At 40.5% G+C, this 26391-nt stretch overlaps 1 protein-coding gene across 1 annotated transcript in view; it reads left to right on the plus strand.

The window, feature by feature from the left end:
• The window catches only part of TEC (tec protein tyrosine kinase), a 43635-nt gene that overhangs the window by 1671 nt on the left and 15573 nt on the right, over positions 1-26391 (plus strand). Inside the window, exon 2 of the mRNA XM_071432439.1 lies at positions 13820-14001. Within this exon, the coding sequence (XP_071288540.1) occupies positions 13864-14001 (138 nt within the window). The 5' untranslated portion in view covers positions 13820-13863. The remainder of the gene's footprint in view (positions 1-13819; positions 14002-26391) is intronic.

Below are 26391 nucleotides of genomic sequence, written 5' to 3' on the forward strand. Positions count from 1 at the left end.
CCACCTTTTTTTTTAACATTAATATAGACTTCTTAAAGTCTGAAATATTTTAAAACCATTTACTGTGAGGCGGTTTGATCTATGTCCTAAGTTAAATCACATTTTAATGCTTAGCTATAGGCATTGTGGATTTGGCATTGTAGTGTATCCACTAGGCTGTCTACAGTAGATAAAAAGAGAGAAAAATAATTGAGCTGATAAAACAATTATTAGCTCCATATTTTTTCATCTTGCCCTGAAACAACATTGTATTCAGAAACACCATGATGTGTGATAACCTGTAATGAAGTTAAAATAACTGGGAAGTGGTTAATTTAATAGAATTACTTGGAAGCATCAAGAAAAGTCTTCCCCCTCACCAAATATAGGCGCAACTTGTTGTATATTTTATTACCTCTGTGTTGTGTTAGCTTATAAACTGGATGCCCAAGATAAGGTGCAGAATAGTGTAAGTATCATACAAATATTTATACCTCAAATATGCAAAACATTTTGTGTTTCTTAGACAATAGAAGTCTGTGCTGCCTGCTGTCAATGCAAAGGTCATGGAAAACAGTCTTTAGCCTTTGTTAACCATTGATGTCTAAGATGTTTTTCTACTTTTGCTTAGTTTGACTTTTTTTCAGTAACCTATTACCTTCTTGCTGCTGAACCTGGAACTATTCTTCAAAAAAGGAAGATTTGTGCATGCCAAAGAATCAGTTGTAGCAGTCTACAATGACTGTTGCAGAAATAATATAAGGAACTATAAAAACTGAAAAATATGGAAAACAGTACTCAAACAGAGTGGAGTACAGGTTGGCATGATGAAGAAAGCCTGAGGTGGTGGACCTTTTATATTTCTAATTACATATGTGCTCCTGAAGGACATATATCATATATTTTTGTATTTGTGCTTCATATATTTTTATTTTTATCTAGATGAATCTATTTGCTCAGAATTACTGGGACCTTGTCTGGAAAGCGTTGGCAATGGTCAGTCAGTTGCTCCACCATGGAAATTAGAGTGATGAAGTTCATTAAATGACCTGCTGATACCCATAGCTTTCTCCATTATGCAAAATGCAAGGGAAAGACTCTCACTACACTGGCTGCTCCTTACTGCAGAGGTATCAGCCCAATTTACCCTAATGCTCCTGGCCAGGACTTCATGCCAGCACTAGGCATTAGAGGTATTACTGATATAGTGGGACACAACTCTCCAGAAACCCATTAAATTGCACCAGTGTTTTACCAAATGGTCAGCCAGGTCTCAAGAAATGTATTTTTGTTAATAGAGCAGTTTACTTCTAGCAGCAAATCACCAGTTTGCTCTGCCAGCCCTCAGACAGAGGAGCATTCTGCTCTCCTGCTTCTGGTCTGTTTTTCTAAGTGTATTTTCTAAAGGAAAAAGCATTAGGAAAGAAAACAGTGTGCAAGTGAGGGAAACAAGTGTTTGGATGGACACGTCTGCTCTTTGTCTGGTGTGGCAGAAGAGGAACTGGGGAACTGAGCACTGCCCCGTGGCAATTACAGCACTGGCAGTTCTCAGTCATCCCTTGGCCTGGCTCAGCCCCACGGGCTATGATTCAGAGTCAGGACAAACAACATGTGAGCTAAAACCTTGAAAAATAGACAGGCACCTACGTACCAGTGTGACGACAGTCTCACTGCAGAAGGTGCTTTGTGGGGAGGGGAGCAGCTTTCTGCATTTCCTGGGCATGGAGGTGGGATGGAGAGAGAGCCATTTCTGACAAATACTGTGAAGTGGCCACTGTGTTCAGATGGGATCATGAAATCTTGGGAAGAATTACAGAAGTCTCCTGAGAGTAGGTCTGTCCATCATGGGCAGGGTTTACCTTTCTTAGGAAGAATGACATCACTTAGAAGTTGTCTTGGGTTTGGACAATACCCAAACATTTAGGAGGAAATGATATTGCTGAAAAGGCACCTCTTGGTTGCATGGCTGTCCTGTATTCTGGGCAGTTCAGTAAAGCTCATGCTTAGCATGGTGTGGTCCTGCCTTTGTGTGTGAGCAGGAGACAGGGTTTTCAGGAGCCTGCTGCAGAGAGAGGAGTTGCTCCAGGAGAGTCTGAGCCTGGCCAACAGCTGATGTACAAGAGCTGTTTCCCATCAGGTGTGGGACTCAGGTGTTGGTGAGGGGAAGGAGAAGTGTTTGGCCATGCTTGCAGTCACAGCTCCTCTGCTGAAGCAAAGCACCAAGCTGCCAACTGGGCTACTCTCTTTCAGCTCTTAAAGTAAAAATCCTGTGCAACATCAAACAAATGCAGGAAAAAAGGAAAAAAAAAGTAGTGTGCTGAGGCGTGTGGGACTTGACCAAAGGCTTTCTTGGCACTCCTGCTTTTCCTCATTTCCATTTCTCTTATCAGCAGATATGTGAATAGATGCCACTTTGCCACACATAGGGTATAACTTTATGTAGGCTCAAGTAGGTCACAGCTGAGTTTCCTGTGAGGAGGGGTTTTGTTCAGCCTTGTGCCTATTGCAAGCTGTGATCTGATTAACTTGTAAGATCTAGGCCTTGTTTTCAATTGAATGTAGGGCAGAGAAGCATGGCTTTGGGTAGTAAAGGAAGCAGGATTCTTCCTTCTGAAAGAGGGTCTGGCCATGACACTGGGACCCTGCCCTTCTAGGGGCACTTCCAGAGTGTGCACTGTACACTAGACTGGGACAAACTCCTGGCCATTTATGTTTATGAAACAAAAAAAGGCTCTCTTTGTTGTCTTTGGTTTTTTTTCCCTCCACAGGATAGCCACATAACTCACCATCAAACCCAGGTGATATCTGCACCTTCATTTTAGTTAAACATTGTAAATCTGTCCTAGACAGCCCTGTGAACAAATCTTGTCAGATTCACTGTGCTAGCTTACTGGGTAGGTGAGATAATTATAATTAAGTTGAATACATGAATATATATATATATATATTCATATATATATTAATATACTCAAGGTTACTACTTGTCCTGTGAATTACAGGATGTCCTATATCACTGGGCAAGCTCCATATCCTGGCAGAAAAAATAACTGTGTGTTTTCCCTGCCTCCCCACCCTTATTCTGAGCATCTCTTCCCAGCTGAAGTGGCAGGCCACATCAGTGGTCTCCAGTGCCATGGCAGGAGGAGGAGGAGAAGGGGGGGTACTCATCCGCTTTAAATTGTGTGACCCAGTTCAAGGGATGGGCAAAGTAAGTTGAGCTGAATGGGCCTTTTTCTGTCCCGTGAGAGATCCCCTAAACTGACAATTTTACATATACTTTGGGATCTTTTGAAATTAAAATTTCTACCTAATCTGTATCCAGAAGATGCTTAAAATAATATTTTTTTTAACATGAAGAGATCTAACACTCCAGTATTAAGAGTGGCTGGTTCAAAACTGCTATTGCAACTTGAATTCTCCTTGCTTACACATAATCTGTTACATGTTTAGTTATGCAGCCACATGTGATCTTGCTGTTTCACTCAGACCATGGCTGGCTGGACTGTTTCCACTTGCTTTGTCTGGTCAGCCATGAGGACCATCCTCCTCCTCAGAGCTGCAGGCTGGCAATCAGTCATCGTCAGTGGTCCTTGAATATAGCAGGTTCAGTTGTTGGACACAGACATATTTACAGCTCCAGAGTGTCAGATGAGCTCTGAGGGTCTGTTTTATCAGCAGGGAGTTTGGGAGAAGAGCACAGTGAAAGGCTGTGGAGTGTGAGAGCACTGGGAGAAGGGCCATGGTTCTGTGCAGGCCTCTTTGCCACCACAGCAGCTTTCTCTTCCCACCAAGGCACTCTCTCCAACCATGAAGGGGATTACAGCTTTCTGACGAAAAAGTAAAAGTCATGGGCAAGCAGCAAAATTCCCTCAATTTGGTTTAGTTACTTTTCTGGATCTCTTAACCTGAAGCTAACTCTGAAAGTCAGTGTGATGCAGGCACTCCCCATGAAAAGCTGAGACCTAACCATAAGTCTTACCTTTGCAGTGCCTTAGCTTTACTTGTAATTTTGGCCTCAATGGGACTGGATTATGGTAGCCCAAGTTGTGATGATGTTTGGTTGATTCTCCAATATCCTTGTGTCTCACCGTGGATAAGCAGAGTGCAGTAAGATGCTGTGAAGCATTAGTGACTGTGTTGCATGATGTCTCAAAGAGTTTGAGCTGAATGCTGTTCCTTAATACCATAAATGTGACTCCTGGCAAGTGCAAGTCCAATTCCCTGTTTAACTTGCAACAGTTGAAACACCTCACCTTGATATCAAGGAGATCAAGGAGAGCAGAGATAACAAGCTGCTTTGCTAGAGATGCTCACTATCTTGCATTAACCAGAGGAAAGGAAAAACACAAGACCACAGCCGTGTGTCAGTTGTGTTTATTTTCAGATTCAGTGAGAAACTTTTCCCTTGAATTAATACTTCTATATTGACATGAATGAAGCTGAAGTTCTTTGGTATTCCTTGTTGCTTAGGATGCATTCTATGTGAAGAAGAAATTCTTCAAGGTCACAGCCTGGCTTTTCAGTCCTGTATGGGGAGACTTTATTGGCAAGTGGCTGACATGCAAGTAAAAGCAAGGATTTCTTTCACTACTTCCTGTGGGTAGGCAGGTGAAAGGAAATCCCCAGGAAAGCAGGTCTACAACATGCAAAGCAGTTTCTTGGGAAGACAAATGCCATAACTCCAAATGTCTCCCCTTCCTTCTTCTTCGCCCCACTTTATATACTGAGGTGATGTCACATGGTCTGGAACGTCTCTTTGGTCATTTGGGTCACCTGTCCCTGCTGTGTCTTCTCCTAATTTCCTTTGCATCCTCAGTCTCCTTGCCAGTGTGGCACTATGAAAGGCAGAAAAGGTCCTGGCTCTGTGCAAGCACTGCCCGGCAATAACAAAGCCATCTCTATATTATCAACACTGTGATCAACACAGTTTCAAAACACAGCTCCATATTAGCCACTGTGAAGAAAGTTAACTCTACCCCAGCCAAAATAAGCACACCTATCCAACATATCAGGGTAAGAGAGTCTGGAATCACAAGATAAGCAGGCTGACCTTGCCAACACCACTGCTTTGCCACGCAGGGGAAGGGCAGAACACCATCTCAGCTGAAATGTAAATGGTTGTTCATTTTGTGTTCCATCTCCTGCACTTGTTTTGTAGCACAGGGGATGTGTCCCTAGTGAAAACAACATGGGGAAAACGTGACAAATGGAACTTGGATATTTTCTGTTCCCCACTCACTGCCTTGGGTTTTTCCTGCACAGAAGGCTGTTCTGACCTGTAACTTTAGATATATGGTTTAGATATAGATAAATGTTGCTTTTTCACACCTACAGGACCCTGTCAGGTGGGACTAGTCAGTTGCTCAGTAGGTGTGAAAAAGCAACATTTTTCGAGTGACCTCAAAATAATTACTTTGATGGTAAATACATCCATTAGTCGACATGTGATATGGGCCCAGTAGTTCATTATCTGAGTCAACTCAAAGTTCTCAGCTTTGTCTTCAGCAGAAGTTCTCATGTTTGTTGAAGCATTTCTTACTGTGTAGCTTCCACAGAGTCTAGCATGTGGAGAACAAGTAGTTCTTTAGTAGGTGGAGAACAAGCAGTTGTTTAGGGAAAAAAGATCTTGGAATGTTTGGAAAGAGAAATAACTGAGGAAGTATTAGTCATTCCCTGTGCATAAAGACAGTCATAATTTGTATGTATTTCAGTATTTTAGTTAGACCATGTCAAAAGAGTGTCTTGAATACTGAAATAAATTGAGCTTGTTTTTGGTATAATATATCACGTGCTTGCCTGAGATTGTTTAACATTTGGGAAGACAAGTTCAAATTGTGAAAAAAGTTAATTAAGTTGACTCCTTTATGGTAGTTGAAAAGAAGGATACCCTCGAGCACTGTTCACCCATTTTCTTTTTATATTTTTCTTTCCTATAGATTTGATCTGTTTTTCTCATACTTGCAGTTTTGTGTACAAAAGCAATTGTCCTACTTGATAGTGAGCTTTAGGATTCCTTAACAGAGTTAGGTTCAACCTCTGATTTAATAGTGCTTTCATTTTTCCACCCCTCTAAACCTTCAGCTTCCTGGAGAAGTAGGAAAATCTTTTGCACAAGCATCACCCATTTCTTTGCCTGTTTCGTTACCAAATCTCATCTTTGCCTGTTTCTTTAGAAAGTGGGTGTTACTGTTTCTCTTCCCTTCTTATCAGCAGGGGATTTTTGGAAAAAGCCGAGGCATCACTCTGCTTTACTGAATGTCCAGCCAGTGGGGTAGTGGTAGGGTAGCCTTGGCCTATGTAGAAGTGAAGCATATACACTCTGCTCCTGAGGTGCTTCTGCTCCTCCAAAGCAATGCCATGCCAGCTTGGAGTTAGTTCTTCCACGTCCCTCTCTGACCTTATTTTGGAAACACTTGCCAGAATAAAGCAGATTGTTCCCTTTCAAAGGTACATAACCATGTGAAGGGGACCAGTACACCACATGCCTCTTCCCAGTCCAGAACCTGTCCTTCCCTTCCTGTTCTTACTTTATCTTTTACCTTTTCTCTGTCAGGTGAGGGTCAGTTATATTTGTGCAGGTAAACCAAGACAATATTCTTCACCAGACCTTTATGCTGCACAAGTGAATTAAGCAAATCTCTTTATGCTCTGCCTCATCTTGCCAGCTACAGTCAAACCTTGCAGCATCCTGAAGTCTTGGTGATAGCACCATAGAGGGCAAAACCTGCTGGATGACAACAGAAAATTGTTTGCTATTTTCATTCTGCTTTATACATGGTATTTAGAATAAAAATAAACCTGAGTTACAAAGTCTGGACCTGGGAAAATCTGCTGTCTCCCTTTTAAGGGTTAATTAATATAAAATACTGAAGTTTCAGTCTTTTTTTTGTGCCTTGCTTTCCCATGTCCCAGACTAATTTCAGCTTTATTGTCTTGCAGCAGAGAACATTACAAATGATAGAGGTTTTTGGTCTGAATAAACTGAAGGCAAAATAGTCAATGCAAATTTGTAAATACTGCAAAGTTTTTGTGTGGGGAAAAAAAAAGAAAACTAGAAGTACTCAACTCTAGAGGAATGAATAACAACATAAGAAGCTGATGAGGATAGTGAAAATTGATCAGTCCATCTTTTGTATGGCATCTCATAGTGCTGCTAAGTCAAACTGAATACTAAATAATTTCAAGTAAAAAATGCCCGTGTCAACATATTTCCTTCATCACAGATGGTAATAATGTAATTTTTGTTTCATAAATTTCCTGAATAATTTAGTTGTGAAGAAGGTGCCCCTCTAAAGCTGTGAAAGGATAACTTAGTAACTGGAGTGTATGGTTTGCGGGCAATCCCAGTAAGGAGCAACAGCTGAGTTTATAAATGGAGATTTATAAATGGAGTTTATAAATGGAGATTTATAAATGATTTGGAGACCTGGACATGCCTGTTCTAGTAAATCATTGTTGTAAGGGGAAAAGAAACCCTCTTGGTGCTCTTACCATTTTCCCTGAGCTGTTCTGTGTAGTCTCTGGGGTGCATTTCCCTTTTGCAATGGTTGATGCTCCAGTTTGGTTTGATAAACCACCTCAATGCCAGCTGACCCTAAGAGGGACCATGACTTCTCATCACTGTTTTTTTTACTTACCCCAACTACCTAAGTTAGAATACCAAAAGGAAACAAATGATGTATTTTGTAAAATGCAGTGAGCCTGTTTCCAAGAAATTTTGGAAAACTGGTTCTGATTGTGATAAAATGCTCCTTCTGTGTGTGTACATGAGTACCTCTCAGCTGAATAAAGGATATTTTGCAGTATCACATGGTCTCAGAATCTCCAGTCAGAGTTGTCACAGGGTTGCCCCTTAGCCTGTTTACTTTTAAACCTAAATTTCATACAGGCAAATATAAATTTTATTTTTGCAGGGTTTGATTGTGTGTATAAAATTAGCCATTTGTTGTTTGACTGATTTTCAAAGAGAAACTAAGCTTTTGCAAACCTTTGGCTGTAATTTTGAAATCTCTTAGAAATTAGTCCCCCCAAATTACATTTCTCACAGTTAAAAAAACCCCAAACTTGCATTTGATGGAAGTGGTTTCTGAGAGTCTGCTGTTAAAAAAAAAAAAAGAGGGAAAAAAGTAAATCTAAATATTTCCTAATGGTTTTACTTCTCCTTTTTCTGGATATGACACATTTTGTATATTATTACAGTATTTTCCCCTGAACTTGAATTTTAAAATTATGACAGATTTTTGCTAAAGTATATTTCTTTTGTATTTGCATTTCTGTGAAATTTACAGAAATGCATTTCTGTGAAATTTTAAACAGGGATTAATAACAGTTATATTTTATTTTTTTGAGTTTGAATTTGCAACCTTAGATGTGGGACAAAAAGGCAATACAAGAGTATATTTTGCAACCCTTGCTTACACTGAGTTGTAATTATTCAAATAAGCCTGTGCTGGATACTTATGTAAATGCTCACATGTAACTCAGTTCATGGTTTCATGGTAAAGCAACAGAAGCTCCAGGAGAAAAAAACAGGGTAAGGAGTTCTCCTTTCCTTGTTCCTTCTGCACTGTTTCTGCTCTCTACCCAAAAGGAGCTCTGGGCTGCCTGTTCACTTGCCCCACTGCAGACATTTGCACAATGTGAGCTTGGTCAGCAAACTGATCTGAGCTGATTAAAATGGAGGAAAAATATTCTGAAATGTACAGATTTGAGGAGGGATTACCAATTGGGTTTTTAAAATCGACATTTTGATTGATACTTTCAAAAATTGAAGTAGTGAATATTCTGTAATTTTTTTTTTCAGTCTCCTGTCCTAGGAGGTACATTTTCAATGTTAAGTATCCAGATCTGGAGTTGACATGGGTTTGGATTGATGTGTCCCAAATCTGAAAAAGAGCAGTTGTGCACGATGTATGAAATCCAAGTCAGAAAGCTGAGGATGCTTATTCCTTAGAGGGATTGTCTGCCTTGATTGCCCATCAGCTTAACATTAAGACTTTGCTCTGAAGGACACAAATTCCTAGGGACATTTTACCATCACTAAGGAGGTGGTGAAACTCAGAAAACAGTTCCACCTTGCTTTCATTTTTCTCTTCAGCTACAAATATTTCCTCCTCTGTTCCTTTTGTATCATTGTGATAAGTGTGTTTTTTCTTTTTTCTTGTGAGCCCCTCCATGACTATGTGTGGTGCAAAGATTTGTGCCTTGAAAAGTGACAATTACTTGTTACATTTGGCTGAGAGAAGCCCTGATCAGACTGGATGCACTTTCTCTTTTCTGCTCACTACAGCTTGCACTGAGAATTTCATAATTTTTTTCAACTTTTTGAATGTAGAAGGTGCTTACAGTCCAGCTGGCTTACAGTGACTAATTGTTTCAATAAACAGACACAATCTGGGAGCTGGGAGTGGGAAGCAGAAGATGTGTGGGGTGGGTAGTGTTGCAACACCTGAGCTTACCACATCACTTAGTGGCTCAGTTTTCCCCTGTGAAAACTGGCAAAAGTGGCATGCATAAGAAGCTCTGTGTACAAGTGAAAATGTACCTTGTGCATTTGGACCAATATTGACTTAGAATGACTTAGAAGGCTCATCTGAACAGTGGTTTTCATTTGTTTTGAGGAGGTGTATGGTGACTTCATGGCTGTACAGATTAATAGTTGTACAATGGGAGGATGGGAAACCTGAGCTGATGCAAATATTTTGACATTTAAAGTTGAGGATGTTTTCCTTCCCTCAGAAAAGCTGAGAATCTGTAACTCTTTCTGATTTCTGCTGTAATTCTGAGTCTTCAGCATCTCTGCAAATTAGATTGTCTTTGTTATTGTGTAACTACAGTTGGCAGGGAATAGGGCAATTCCTTGGCACCAGTCACATTGTGAAAAGTTTATATTGGGTGTCAGCCTGAAACTCCCACAGATGTTTATAACAAGATAACAAGGTGTCATGCAAACAGCTTCGTGTTCTGAGGGTTGGTCTGGGAACAAAGGAGGGTTTGGGGGCAAGTGGAGGCAGGGAAAATGTGCAGAAAGTGTCTAAAACTCTAATGAAGAAAAGCAGTGAGATAAGGGTTTGTTGAGAGGTAAGTGTGGCTGTTACAGGGACTTCTTGATGGAGTATTGATATTCTGAAAAAGAACTTTCAGAATAATAGGTGAGGGTTCACTTATCCTGAGCCAAACAGAAATGTATCTAGAGCCATTGACTTGGAAATAACTCCAAATAAGGCAGGTTTCTGTGACCAAATGCAGATTCAAAGACTGATCTTGTGACCTGGGAAACTGGTTCTAATCTGCTGAAATCTTCATAGCAGAGATAATTCAGTGTAGCAACCAAGAGCAGACATTTACTGATGTTTTTATTTTTTAACCCTGATTTTGTCAAAAGGATTTTTTTTATTCTTGTGTCATGTTAATGTAACCTAGAGAGAAATGAAATATATTAGCATTATCAGTATTGAGGTTTGAAATCATAGTTAATGTTGAATCCTTCTTGTGCTCTGTAATGCAGGCAGCACTCTAGGGATCTAGAGATAAGATGGATAGTAATTATGTTTTTCTTAAGGACAAACAGAGAATTTTTACTATTGAGAACAGTAGAATTGTTTTGAGTAGGAGATCATGTGATGGGACCCCTTAAAGTTTTGTGTGTATTAAGCTGGTCTGAAAGTTAATACTGAATTTTAATTTTTTTGGACAATGTTTATATTTTCAGTTTATGGTAGTATTCTTCCTTCTGCAATTACCTTTAAGATTGCAAATTTATTTTTAGAAGGGCAATAAAACAGAATTGGTCAGCTTTAGTAGTTAAATAACATATCCAAGACAATTACTTATTGAAGATCTGCCTTTTTCCCAGAATGCAATATGACAGATTACCAACAAAATGTATGTGTATGCATTTCAGAAGAAGAGAAATAACAAAATGTAGATTATTCATAATAATCACCATTCTCAGTCCAATTGTCATCTTTTATTTATGCATCCTAGCCTTGTCTTATTTTGTAGTTCCATTTAAACCAATGAATTTTTTTTTGACATATGAAGAGGTATTCCTAGGAAAGAAAAAGATATTTTAAAGCTGTTAACAACTACTTCCAGCTGTTGAGATAGCAGCAGTATGGGCTATGAGAGCTCAGCTGATCAAACCAGGCAGTGAAAAGTAGTATCAACACTGGACTGGAAGGCAAAGAGTGTAATTTCATATATTGTGACAGCCATCAATTGCTCACAAAATGAGACACACTAGTACAAACACCCATTGTACAAACAGTGAGTTTGTTTATATTTGATTTTATTAAAAATTATATAGTGTAAGGCAATTTTGTGAGGAGGTTTGTGGTTTTTCAGGATTCTCTGCCACAATTCTGTGAAATGTACTGTTTTGTCCATGCTGAAGTTATGTTGCCTGCAGAGAAAAATGTGCATACCATTTCCCCAGTGAATTCTGAAATACTCTAAATAGCACATAGGTGCATAAAGTAAGCCCTGTGAAGAATGAATTATTTTTTTGTTTTACTCTAGGGCTTTGGTTTGGGTTATCCCCCCACCCCCTCCAAAGAGCTGAGAGATTGTTCACAGTCACTGGTGCTTCAGCAGATGCTGCTGTTCCTTCTTCAAGCCATGGTTTCAGCTCCAGCTGTGCTGCTCTAGCCTGAGTTGCTCTCCAGGTCTGTGCCTGCAGCTTCTCCTGGCTTTGGAGCACAGCTTCAGGCAGGGAGGGCCAAGTGGTGCCATGGGCAGGGCTGGCAGAAAGTGAGCAAAGCAAAAGGGAGTGGGGAGGAAGATTTCTGGAACAGCTTCTGCACAACCTCTCCCACAGCTTTCATTCCTGCCTCCATGCACTTCATTTAATGTGTCTGTGCAGGCAGCTGCCTGTGCTGCATGATGAAATCCTGCTTGGATCCCATCCCTCACCTGCTTCCCAGCCTGGCAGAAGGAACACCTGCACAAGGCAGGGTGGCATGGCAGGACAGTGGTGGGTTGATGAGGGAGGAGATCAGCTGTGTTTAAGCTGTCATCGTTGTGAAGAACAGAGAGATTGCCTACGGCAGAGCCCTGGAGCCAGATTTGCAAACGAAGCAGCTGTGGGTGCATTGGTTTTCATGGACTCCTAAGTTTGTCCTACAGGTATCAGTCATGGTGTAGAGCTTAAAGCAGCTTGACATTATTGAGTGACCAAAACTGTCTGAATTCAATTGCTTGATTTTGACAGTCAGCATGAAGTCTTTCTAAACAGAAGTTGGAAGGCATATGCTTAGCAGTTTCTGAAAAATAAGCTTAAGTTCTTTGTTCCCAAACTGACATCTTCTAAACAACCATTTGTGTCTGAACATTTTCATTCATAAAATTAGGGTAAATTTTTAAAATTACTTCTACTGATCCATCTGAAGTACAAAGGGTTGTAGTAAATGGCATTACATCAGGCTGATGACTGGTCACTAGTGGAATTCTCCAGGGCTTCATTTTAGGCCCAGCATTCTTCAACATCCTCATAAACAACTTGAATGCAGGATTGAAAGAATATTAAATGAATTTTCCAAAAATACTAAATTGTGAGTAGCTGTTGACTGCCTCAAGGGCAGAAAGAGGCCCTGCAGAGAGCCCTTGACAGATTAGAGAGATGGGCAATCACCAACCAATTGAAGTTTGACAAGGGCACACTGGGGATTCTGCACCTGGCATGGGGCAGCCCTGCTTGTGTGTATAGACTGGGGAATGAGAGGCTGGAAAGCAGCACTGTGGAAAGAGACCTGGGAGCCGTGGTCGATGGCAAGTTGAACATGAGCCAGCAGTGCCCTGGCAGCCAGGAGGGCCGACCCTGTCCTGGGGGGCATCAGGCACAGCATCACCAACCAGGCAAGGGAGGGGATTGTCCTGCTCTGCTCTGCACTGGGGCAGCCTCACCTTGAATATTGTGGACACTTTTGGGTACCACAATGTAAGAAAGACATTAAGCTATTCAGGAGCATCCAAAGGAGGGCAGCAAGGATGGTGAAGGGTCTGGAGGGGAATCCATATGAAGAATGTCTGAGGACACTTGGTCTGTTCAGTCTGGAGGAGACTGAGGGGAGACTTCATTGCAGTTGCAACTTCTTTGGGAGGGGAGGAGAAGGGGCAGACACTGATCTCTTCTCTCTTGTGACCAGTGATAGGACCCAAGGGAATGGCCTGAAGTTGTGTCAGGAGACGTTTAGGCTGGATATCAGAAAAATATTCTTCACTTAGAAGATGGTTTGGCACTGGAACAGGCTCCCCAGAGAAGTGATCACAGCACCAAGCCTGACAGTTGAAGGAGCATTTGGACAATGCTCCTTCAGATAAATGGTGGGATGCTTGGGGCTGTCCCATTCCAGGCCAGGAGTTTGACTTCCATGATCCTTGTAGGTCTCTTCCATGCAGGATATTCTATGATCTTCAATTTTGTGTATAGAACTCATTTGCCAATTACATTTATACATGCACAGACCTTAGCAATTAAAACTTCTGTACAGGTTAGAAACTTCTGTACAGGTTTGTGGTGAAGAGCAGTTGTGCACTGCTTGCCTGGAGCACATTTCAGACTTCTCACCCATATTCTCTGTGACACAGGCTGCAGTGTACCTGATTTCATCCCAGTCACATACAGCTTTGGGCTTCCTGGGAATGTGCCAGTGCAGCCCTCAGCTGAGCAAAGCCTGAACTTTTTAGTCTAATAATTAACTTTTGTAAACTTCCATGTGACCTCCAGCTTTCTGTATATTCAGGCAGTTTCGTTTATAAGTAGAAGCTCTTTTTGTTACAGAAGTCTCCAATTCTGTGATCCTCCAAAGATCTGGTAATGTTTTATTCCTCATCTTCACAGGAACTGATGTTCAATGGCTAGAAGAGAGCTGACAAGTGGCTGAAATGAATACGACTACTATCCTACAAGAGATTTTGATTAAAAGATCGCAGCAGAAGAAGAGGACTTCTCCCTTAAACTACAAAGAGAGGCTTTTTGTACTTACAAAGTCTATGCTAACATACTACGAAGGTCGAGCTGAGGTAGGAGACACAGATTGCCTTTGTTCCTTTTTGCTTTTGTACCACACTGGCTTTTTTTCCTACTGTATGTCGTACTATCAAGAGCTGATCAGGGAAATGGTCTTTAGTGGCTGTGAACATGAGCTGGCATTTCTCTTATTTATAATGCAAGCTGACAGAGGTGTAGGTAACTTACCTGGTAGTCAGTGTGAATTGGTTCTCAATAGGAGAAGTAGTGTATGGCCAGGATGGCAGGAGTGACATAAAACAGCATTTAGAGGTGGTCATCAAAGCTGATTTCTTTCTCTCTCCAGAGAGATAAAAGATCACTGCTATGATGAATTGGGGAAAAGGTAGAAAAAGTTGCAATTGCAGTTTCTTGTAGCTGTGGGTACTGTGAAGGTCATTACATCTGGCAATTAACTGCATTTGAACAGGAGAAAGATCATTTGATAGGAGCAGTGCATTGCAGACCAAGTTCAGCAGAGACAAGATCCATTAGAGTGGATCATGCAACCTGGTGATTGAAATGAAACTGGAAGCAGTTTATCTTTGACCATACAAGCAACTCATCCAGATTACCACTTTCTGTGTAAATTCAGTTACTCAGAAAGTCATTAGTGTAAACCATGCAAATCCTCAGATCAGCATTTATTCAAATAATCTTCAGACTCTGTTTCATCAAGGTCACCTGCCCTGTCATATCCTCAGTGCTCAGGGTGAAATTTTTTTCCTCAGGTCATCTGCCCTGTCATATCCTCAGTGCTGGGGGTGAGATTTTCCACTTAAGTGAGGCTACTTTCCATGTTTGTCACAATGCTGAAGAGGATTAAAATGACTGCAGTAGCTTGTGAAACATGTATACCTTGGGAAGCCATTTAACACATAAAGCTTAATGGAGGGACCCCTGCAACCTCTTGTCTTGGCTGTCTTACCTGTGCTAAAAGAAGAGGGTACAGGAGAGCAAAGGCTTGCTAAGCACGTTTCTCTGCCAGATGTTATGGTTGCACCAGAACTGAGCTCACTTACCATGCTGTAAGATGCTCACAGCACTTTGTCCTCTGAAAGTAGCTTGGACACAGTCAGGGATGAAGAACAAGATCACAGACTGAGGCTGGAGGGGGCCTCTGGAGGCTGTCTGATCCAAGCCCCCTATTCAAGCAGGGCCACACAGAGCTGGTTGCCAAGAGCCAGCTGGCTGTCAAATATCTCTGTCCAGCTGGCTGTTGAGTATCTCCACTGATGGAGTCCTCACAGCCTTGCTTGGCAACCTGTGCTAGGGCACGGTCACCCTCACAGTAAAAAAAGACCAACATTATTTCCTGGTGTTCAGATGGAGCCTCTTGTCTTTCAGTTTGTGCCCACTGCCTCTGGCTCTGTCACTGGACACTGCTGGCAGTAGCCCAGCTCTGTCCTCTTTGCACACTCCTGTCAGGCATTTTATCTCCCCATTTTATGATGGCAGAGTGTACCAGTCACTCCTGTTTTGGTGACTCTGGCCTCCTTCCAGAGAATAAAAAGGTGGGGGCGAAGAAGCCCTCTGAAATATGTCTTGCCTGCTTATCCCATGTCTTACATTCAGATGAAATAGAAATGTGACAAACAGGTTTTGCAGGTCTAGTTGTCACCCTTTAAGAAGTTACCATTTCCAGCTTCCCCTCTTCCAGTCTTCCCCTTCCAGTTTTCCCTTTGCCCTGCAGGTTAATGTCCTCTGGCTAAAATGCTTTTCCAGGAGACTGACTTGTGGATCTCTCTGAGAGGGGGTTTAAACTGTCAGTTTTATTTGCAGTGAGATTGAACAGGGCAGCCCATTGTGCCATCAGCTGAGGATGCAGTAACTTCTTAAAAAATTCTGCCTAAGATACAGCCAGTTGGGCTGAAAATATGCATTATGCCTATGCTATGCCATTGGTTTGCTGCTGAAAAAGGCCATTTTATCCCTGTCCTAGACCTCCTAGACTCCCCTACTCACTTGAATTCATACTGGTCCTTCTTGGAATCCATATTACTCTGAAAAAAATTGCTAACCATGGAATCATAGAATGGCCTGGGTCAGGAGGGACCTTGAAGTTCATCCAGTTTGAGCCCCTCTGACCCTGGGCAGAGATACTTTCCACTAGCCCAGATTTCTCAGAGCTCCATCCAACCTGGCCTAGAGCACTTCTAGGCATGGGGCATCCACCACCTCTGTGGGCAGCCTGTTCCACTGCCTCACCACCCTCACAGTAAAGAATTATTTCCAGAAAACTGATCTCAGCCTACTCTTAGTTGGAAGCTATTCCCCACTGTCCTGTCACTACATGCCCTTGGAAACAGTTTCCCTCTTGCTCGTCGTCTCCCTTCGCGTGCTGGAAGGCTGCAATTAGGTCAGCAGAAAGATATTTGATCTGGTTTTATTTTTGCTGGATTAGTGTTCTGCTGGGCTAGCACGCTGCATGACTGGGCACAGGATCTAACAAGTGCCAGAGGCTGTGCCAGGTGGTGGAGAACAGGATGCTCCAACTGTTGACATCAGCAGGTTGTTAGACTGGCTCAGCCATAATGCATTACTTTCCAGCCTCAAACCATTTTCATTTTCACTGTTCCTCTCATTTGAGATTCTTTTAAACACTAATCAGCATTTTATTTTATTAACAATGTTGTCTGAAAATTGTGAGCTCTGATCTTAAAGGGGCATACTGAATACTTTTATCTCTTTAAAAAACCACAACTGTAAGACTAAGATCTCTGTGGCACAGTTATTCCTTAATGTCTCTGGAGAACTTAAATGGCAAAGATGTTTGTGGGTTTAATTATTTGTTTGGTTATTGTTTGGGTTTTTTTAAAGCCAGTTGTGGTGGCTATAAATATGTAAGCTGCATATTCTGGCTGAGGTAATTTGTATGAAGAGAAAAAAAGTTATTAGCCATCAAGATAATTGTGCCCCCTCTGAATAACTGGGGGTTTGTTGCTGAAATAAATGTGACTCCTGTGTATGCTGGTTGAATTTAAAGACATGACAGATGAAAGGATAGGTACAGACTGATTTAATTTTGGGCTTGGCAGTATTCAAAGTCCAGATTGGTTAAACTAGCATGGAAATCCCAAGCCAATAGGATCTCACACCCTCATTTTAATTCCATAACCACAGTGATAGCAGTCTGCCAAGGGTGGTTGAGTTCAGCTCCTCTAGGCAAGTGTGCAATTCCCAGTTTGATTGTTGGCCAGTCTGAAGTATTTTCTTGTTTTCTTCCATTTTAACTTTTGTGGAAGTTCAGTAGAGAGAGTTCAAGAAAAACCCAAGGCTTGTGGGCACGTGAATAATCATACCACTTCTTTTTTAAAACAAGACTGAAGTAAATCTTGTTAACCAGATTAGTCAATACTCAGAGTGTGGGCAGGTTGGGTTTATTAATAAAGTGACAGAATTAGACATTTTGTATGTCTGGTGACAGAAGTAGAACATTTATGACAACAAAAAGCAGTCAACCACAGCAAATAGTATTCATGTAAATGCTGCTGAGAGCTATAATTGTTCTGTGCAGCCAGAAGTGGAGCATCACTTGCTCTTTGAACAGAAACTGCACATTATAGATACCACACTTCTCTGTTTTGTCCTGTCCTGTGTACTGAAAAAGTCCAATATACCTTACTTGGAGCAATAAATTATTATCTCCTAAACATAACTACTAACAACAGGCTAAAATCTTGTTTTAGCTTGCTCATTACTAGTTTAAATCTTTCTATACATGCTCTCAAGCAGATCAGCCCCCTGCCATGGCACAATGACAGTGCCTGCCTGCAGTGAAGCTGGAACTGCACTGCTGCCATGAGAAGGAGAAATACAGTTTATTCACTTAAAGATACTGCTCTGCTGTAAGTCATGGAGCAGGTGCATGAGCTATTGATGGAGCACAGCTACAGAATCAGTGAAGAGACTGCATTTCAAGACTGGTTTCAAAACACAGAAGCCTGAGGAAGGAGAATCCTGGTTTGGGTCACCTGTGCAAAGCTCTACAATTATGATTAATATCATGGGAAACTTACTTTGCATAGGAAGCCAATAGGACCTTGGCTTTTACTGATTACCTTGTGGGCATGATGCTGTTAGATAAAAAATGTAGAAGTATCACCTTTAGTTTTTTTAAAAAGATGGACATTAAGAAGCTTGAAAATAAAAATACATCAGGAACCAATGTACCTTAAGTGTCATGGAGATAGCTTTTTAATGTCAGAAAAGAGAAATATTCTGTTTAAGCTGGGATGTGTTCTGCTTTTGTCTTTTTTTCTTGGTCATAAATTCTGAGAATTACTAAGTGGAGCTGTTGGGGAAATAGCATCATTGCACTATTGTGCAATATTGGACTAACAATGATTATAAGCAAATGAAAAGGCTGAGCTAATGTTGTTCCTTGAAGCTCCTAATGGTTTATCAGCTGTCATTGTTGGAAAGAATATTTCCTGTATTTTTTTCCTAATGTTGCAAAAGTGGCTATTGAAATCTGAATGTGATGTGGTCCATTTACAATGAAGACAGAAATTCACTGTAGTAAAATATAACTGCATCGGTCTCCAAGCATGGAGTACTGGTCATGAATGTATAAAAATAGGGAAGAAGTAAAATATCTTCCTATTCTGAGCATGGAGATGTACTATAAAGTACATCTTGCTGGTTATGCTGCAGTCAGAAAGACTTAAGATATGCACAGTATTCTCAAACGTTTATTGTAGACTTAACCAAGCCGGCTTTAAACACATTTATGTAGACAGTAGTAACTAGTTTGAAAGTGGGAGGTGGTAGGCATTTTTTCACAAACTGGCCCGTGTTCTTGAGGGCTGCTGCACTATTCTTACTGGTGTCAGCTGGAGTAATGGATTGTAGTGTGACTTTGCTGGATAATCTGGTTGTATAGCAAAGGCAGTGTTTGTTTGTCTCAAATGAGGAAACACAAGCACAAAATATTTTATTAGGAAATCTCTTTTCAATTTTGTGTGGTTTGAAAACTGAGGATAATGTTTCAGGTGTTCTTCTGGTCATTTTCCTGAACTATTTTCTTTCAAGAAATCAAAACATACTAGTCAGTTTTAAATTGATAAGCAAATTCAAGCAATTTTGAAATTATTTGACTTGCTTGAAAATCAAATATTTCATGCAGTGATTAAAAAAAAATCTCATTCAGAACGGCTTTCTTTATTTTTGACCAGCAAAAATTTAGCTGAAGTTTTAGTATGACTTTTTTCAAATTGCTAATTTCATCTCGAATGGAGTGTAGGTTTGAATTCCAAGGAGGCATTTGTGGAAATAATACCACATATGCATGGCCCTAGGTAAGTTTAGCCCTTTTCTGTCAAAAGTGAGCTCATATCTTGCATATTCAAATTAAAATTCCCTGGAGTTTATTTTCAAAGGATCAGTGCATCCTCACTTTCATCTGTTTCTGCTTGGAAAATCAAACCTTAAGTGTTTATCTAGGAGTCCACTGAAATTGTAAACGCTTCAGTAAATATCAGCTGGACAATGGAAAGGAGGACGCATTTTGCAGCGTGGCTGGTGTCACACAGTTCACGTGCCCCCCACACTCCTTTGCAGGCTGGCTGCAAATAACAGCATCCTTTACTCCTCTTGAGTTAGCCAAGACCACACAAAAATTGCATCCAAGCTACTGCATCCATCAGGGTTGGCCACCACCTGCTCGTGGTTTATTGGCTTTCTCCTTGTGTGCCAGTGAGTTTGGCTGCTGTGAATCCTTTCTCAGCACACAGTGAGAAGGTGTCTCTCACTGGGCAGTCGGATGGCCTCAGCTGGGGCAGGCTTGCTGTTTCATTACAGAACAGACATCACAGCAAGTAACACCTACTGCACAAAAATTTTAGTTTGCTAGTACTGGCAGGGCATCTTGCTTGAACTTAAAAGTGCCACCAGACTAGAGGTTTTTGCTCTAGGTGGCATTTTAGGTAAGGGAAATCCATCATGCTGAAGGAAAGAGAGTAAGTGTAGGTGTTAAAGTACTTGCAGTGAAATAGTTGAAAAGAGCTGGTCTGTGTAAGTGAGATGTCCTGCTAGTTTGTTGATTTGAAAACTTTCACATTGATGTTTCTCATGAGTGTGGTGCTTCCAAAAGGCGACACAGATCTGGTCACAATTTTATCAATCCTCGTCAATATGTGAACTGTTAGTATCCTCATAATATATTGAGCCTGTGCAATGTTCCCTTTCACCATGATATTTCTCTCTCTTTGTCACTCAGCTTGTTTATCAGTGATACTCTCTAGTTTGAAAGTGTGCTGATGTGTGTGGTTTGGTTACTGTCCTCCCACACAGGGCACAGCATGCTTGAATTAACCTTTCCATCCCACTGCAGCTTGCATTGACCATGAATGTGAAGCTGACTATGAGCTTATGAACATTAAATTTCTTTATGCTTTGGCATCTTTATTGTTTGCTCACGTTTGCTGTATGGATGACAGTTCAGAGCAATAAATAGTGTACATAGGATTTTGCATTTTCTAAAGGCATAGGCTAAATGCTGGTTCCTGTGGTTACCCTGCATGTGTTTGGGTAGACGGGAGTCTGCAGTGCTAGAAGGGAGGAAGAGAAGGGGGCAGAGTTTGGGCTGCAATGCCCACTGGCTCTGGAACTGCTGCACAGAAGATGTTGGAGTAGGCACATCATTTACCTGTTAATTAGTGTGCAGAAACCATTTGCTTCTACAGAGAAGGCAAATGATAGTTCCCTGAGGGAAAACATTTGAGAGTCTGAACTTGAGAGGTGCAGAATGCTCCTGTCATCAGTGGCAGTAGTGGTATTTGCCATTGGGATCAGACTTGTGTGAAAAGTTTATTGTGTAAACAGGACTGTTACAAATGATAAAAACCAACCAGAATATAAATGAAAAAAGCAGAATACAAACCTGAACGTTTTGGGGGGGTTGCTCATTTTGAAAGTCTCTTCCTAAGGAAAAAAGGTCCTTCTGTAAGGGTTATGTTTGGTACTTGTAATTTGAATATAGAGGAGACAGAAGCTACTGAAATTACAGTGGTGATATTTTAAGGAAGGAAAAATAAAGCTCTGGGGCCCATCCCGAAGCTGTAGGTCTCAGGGTAAAATTGTGTAGCTTCATTGCAACACTAATATTGTGCAAATACTTCATTTGGAGCACAACAACATTATAGAGTTCCAAAAAGCTGTGCTTCTTACTTTCCTTTTTTAACAGAAGATGAATTCATTCTAATGTTGTTTATTCCCATAGTACTTTATAGTATCCTTTATAATTTAGTATAATTTTTAAAATAATTACCCTGAATTATGGGATTACCTTAGTCATTGCATTGATTTTTTAATTATTTTATATAAATCAAAGCACAATTCAGTATTACAATGTTTCTGAAACCAGTAGGTTTACAGAGAATTTTTTAGTTCCAAGACACAGGTCATAATGATAGAGCTTTCGTAAAGTACTTGTGAGTGAAAAGTGTTCAAGCTGGAGACATAATGTAAAGCTATTAATGTGAATGGGAGCAGCTTAACAGATGCATGGGAATGCTCATTTCTAAAGGGCAATTAATAAAGATACCTATGTTGTAAAAAAAACATTGGTTATGTTGTAGTAATGATTCCCTGATTTCTGTAACAGCTACTGAAAGAAAAGTCAGCTATAAAATGAGAGTCTGTAGTAACTATCTTTCTACAAGAATTTTGATTTTTATGATATGGAACAAATGAAATGTAGATGAAGTTGAGAAGCATAGATTGTAGTTGTTGAGATATAGAAAAGGCAGGAATGAGAACATTTACCTTATGACTAGACAGGAGTGGATGAGTCTTTAAGGTCTTAAAAAGGAAGAACTGGAAAATAGATTAGAGAAGGCTAGAGAAGTCCTAGTTTTTTAAAGTGTGCAGAAGAGAAGCTGAGAAACTTTAATCTGTGAAGGTAATTTAGAGAAAAATGCAAGAATAACCAGGCTTGTTGAAGGTACCTGAAAGATGCAGGAATTGCACATCAGCCAAGAAAAAAACAAAACAAAATAATCTCAGACTTATCTATGCTCTGCTATGAGGTTACAAGTCTTGTGGATAGCAGAGAGCAGCAGAAATCCTGTGTTTTCATACCAGTAAGGGTTTTTTGACACTACTGAATGAGACATTTTCATAGGTCAGCATTAGAAAATATCTATATAGACTTGTGTAAATCTGATTGCAGAGCACATGGGAAGCTGGTACTGTGTTGAATAGGCATTGGTGGCTTGTTTCCAGATTAAGAGCCTGTCTTGAATGGGATGTCCTATTTTGCATTTTAGTATTTTCACTTCTGATACTATTGTTGGAATAGAAGCTTGTGGAGTTCTCAGGTGAAATTAAACTTGAAGGAGCTGCAAGTATTTTGACAAATAAGTCTAGAAATCCATGGGGTATATTTCAATTAGGTATGAGGTGGGTTTGATTGTTGCTTTTTTTAAAAAGTTTATTTTGTAGAATGCAATTCAGTGTGGACAAGTAAAAAAGGCAGGAATGCTGATATGTTTAGATACAGAACAGCAAAAAGTAGCCAAGAGTCAGGCTGTCCCCAGCAGGGCCTGGGGCCTGTAGTTGTGGAGTGCATCATCTGGACCTTGAGAAAGTAGCTGAAGCAGCAAGTGCCTTGGCTGAGTGACCTCTTGGATCCTGTTTTGGGCTCTGGTCACTGGCCTGTGGTGCCTGTGGACTTGGGCTCTCCTCTCTGCATGGCTCAGACAGCATGGAGCTGAATTTGGGGTGAATGCAAGGTGTCACTCACCCAGCAGCCAGAGGGTGGTCCTGAGCAGGGAGAAAACAGGGCAGAAATGCTGCAGCTGGGCTGGGCAGAATGAGAGCTCTGTGTGTGTGGACTTCACAAAAAACCAAGAAGAGAAGACTTGTCTGAAAGAACCTGTAGAGGTATAGCAGTTACTTTGACAGCAGAAGGGTTGAACGTTATTTAAGGCCTGGTATGGATGGAGACCTGGCTGATTTATTATGTGTCCTTTACTTTTATGAGGTTGCAGCAATGTATCATAACTGCAGTTGTGCACATTTTAATTGCAGGAAAAGAATAAATTAATTACATTAATTACAGATACTGCGCTGTAGTCATGGTTAGGAAGTTGTATCAGTGCTATGACAGAGAGTTTATTTTTGTGCTTCTTAGTCTCTCCAGTGCTGGTCATTGACATCTGCTGAGCAGCCAGGCCATGGTAATGGATTCTCAGTTTCTTAATCTATAAGACAGGGTTTAAAACTTTCTTCTTCTTAATTATGTCTGTATTTTTTTCCCCTTTAAATTCCTCCTTGCAGAAAGATACTGGATCAGGTCAGACTAGATCAGAATAGTAATCACCTTTCACTTTTCCTATCAATTCTAGCCACTTTCAAAAGGTAAATGATAATACTTGATACTTGCTTTTCCTAATAATTTAAAAATATAATTGAAAGGAGAAGGGCATTCTTCAATGTATTTAACACACTGGAAAATATAGGAATAGAAAATGTGGCCACCTAGCACATAGCTACAGGAATTATATTCACATAAACCGTAAATGCTTGCCTCAAGAGGGACTGCAGAAGTGTCCAGTCAGTGCTTCTTATTAATAAATGGCAATATTATGAAAAGGAAAAAAACCCAAAAACCTGAAAGCTCAACCTCCCTCCCTACAAAGAACGCAAAAATGAAAATACCCATACATTTGGCTCTGGAGCGTATTCTATCAGAGCAGCTGTCTGTAGGCAGTGTTAGCTTAGCCAGGCTTTTTGTGGTTTTGCAAAGTTGAAGAGACACTCCATAAAAGGAGATAAAAGTAGTGCTGTGATGTGTTGCACTTGTGAGAACACAAGCTCCATGGTCACATGCTGATGACCTCAGGATTTCCTATATCAGGGTCGGCATGGAAGAAAGAAATAATAAGTACATCAAGGAAAGAGAGAGAAAGCATGGGGGAGACAAAAAACTAGATATTTCTTGCCAGCTGGGCTGACTTATGCATGTTTTCATCGAGGCTTTTTTTTCCAAATCTAACATCCTTTGTATTGTTTAACACCCCCCCCCCCCCCCCCCCCCCCATACATACTTCTGCAGGGGTAAACAGTGCAATATGTTCATCAGCAAAGAGGAAATACGCTGAAGAAATATTTTCATCTGATAGTGAGAATATGGGCTTCTGTAGCTGTAAAGCTTCTGTATTTAGCAGAGGAGGAATTCCAAATGTACAGAGGATCAGCTGTTTGATTGTACACTTATCTAACACTTGGGTATTTCTTGTTTTACTGTTTTCTAAGATTATTTTTTTAAGGAATTGTGTAATCCTGTTTTTGTTCCGTATCTGACAACATAGGTCTAGTGTTATGACTTCTTCATATTACTGTTTAATATGCTAAAATAAAGAGGAATAGCTCGTTCTTTTGAGATTGTATGGAAACAAGACTTGGCCATACCCATTGTGAGCAAGGAGCAGGACTTCTAAAACTGTAAATTGATATTTTGAAACATAGATAAATATGAAATATGTACCGCATTTTGGAAAGCTTTGTAAAATAGTTTCTGTATAGTCACTTCCCTTTTGTTATTTTCAGAAAGAAGATAGATTAAAAAAGAAAACCCACACCAAAACCTCGACCTTTAGTGTCACTTTGAAGCACATATTTTACCTATTTTAGGTTTTCCTTATTGGGATTTAGTATTTTTATTCCTTTATTACTGTTCTAACCATATTTGCTTCTATAGGCCTCCCTCTAGAGGCTTATGTTTATCTTTAGTAAAGGAGCAGACCAGGTTTGATAGATCCCTGCATTTCACTGACCTGTGATTCTTCCAAATCCTCTCTTGTATCCCATTCAGAGAGCATGCATGAACGTTCTGGTAAAATACTGCTACTTCTACAATAAATCTATCTTTTTTCCTCTGTTAGCCATCTTTCACCTAAAAAAAAAGAATCTCTAAAAATGTCCCTCTGCTTCCTACAAATCAACATTGCATGATTAGCCATTGTACTAATTTTGTCTCTTTGTAGCTTTTCTTGTTGGAAAGAGTGGTTATGGTTGGATTTCTCAGGGCTGGCTCATTCCCACATCTCTACTTCCCAACTGCTTCAGGGCTTGAGCTCTGCCTTGATTCTGCATTTCATGTTTGCTGTACAGCTGGGTGTAGGGCCCATAGAACCCATTTGCCTGGAGAATAAATGCAACACAGTTATGGTATGCAAGATGTCCTATTATTATTAAAGGAAATCATTAAGGTAGGGAGGAGAGAGAATTGCAGTGGTCTTTTTAGCATTTTTTTTTTAATCATTCTTTCCTGCTTCTGTGCAGCATAGTTTATATAATGAGTAATGGTCAGCTAAAACAGAACTGCACACTTGGCATTAATAATTGTTGCTTCTGATGTGATCTGAAAATGTCTTGAGCAACAGGTTTGTTTTTAATTTCACATATGCAAGGGTGGTTTTAAATCTATAAAATATGCAAGAACAGAAGAATCTTCCCTGACATTAGGTTTAATAAGGTGGATTGCCTGGTAAGGCGGGTCAGATTTGTGTTAGCTTAATTTAGCATCTTGTGATGAAGCAAACTGAGCCACCCTAAATCAAGAAAGCATACAAAGGTGTGAATTAGGAAATACAATTACTAGAATGATGTGCTGTACACCAGGGTATTTCCTTTATGTTTTCCCCCCAAATGTTGGGTGGTTATCTAGTTGGATTCCTAGTCCTTTGTCCTCCTGTCAGTGTCCTCTGAGTGAGCTCCCAGAATGCGAGAATTGGCATGAAAATCTCTGAGCCCAGAAGGACTCACTGGATTCAAGATAAAATAATAGTGTGTTCCTCTAAGGGATTTCTGTGATTCTGGACACAAAAAACCCCTCCAATGTGTATTGTCTGTCTGTCCTGCAATCTCAGTTAAGCAGCAGGGATCCAAGAAGTATGGGCACCCCTCTGTACACAGAAAGCAGGGTGGATAAGTTACAGGAGTGGTGTTTCTTCTTCTTTGCCTGTTGTTGTGCAAGAAAGAATCTGGGGAGGTGTCTTCAGCACAGTTATGTGGGTGTTGAATTCTGGGGTTCATGAAAAGGCTGATCTTGTTTGGACCCTCCTGTTCTGCCTTGGCTAACCTGGCATCCCTGAAACTGCCAGGCAGCCACACAGCGACAAGGAGAGCAAGAGACAGTACTGGCTGCTCTGCCAAGTGGTGTGGATTTCAGTAACAACTTCTGGCTTTTGCATGAACTTTAGGGAGTCACTGTTCAAGTAAGGGGATACCATAGAATATACTGAGTTTGGAGGTGACCAACATAAAATAAACAAAAAACTTAAAATGATTTTTTGGTAAAAAAAATCCAAGGTTGCATGCTTAGGACAAAATTATTTTTCAGTGTTACTTGATAAATCTTTGTAGTACAACTCACAGTAATGTTTATGATTTACTTT

The sequence above is a fragment of the Agelaius tricolor genome, unplaced genomic scaffold (genome assembly GCF_023055355.1).
Source record: "Agelaius tricolor isolate 1412-34295 unplaced genomic scaffold, bAgeTri1.0.p SCAF_8, whole genome shotgun sequence".
In the NCBI taxonomy this organism is placed as follows: domain Eukaryota; kingdom Metazoa; phylum Chordata; class Aves; order Passeriformes; family Icteridae; genus Agelaius; species Agelaius tricolor.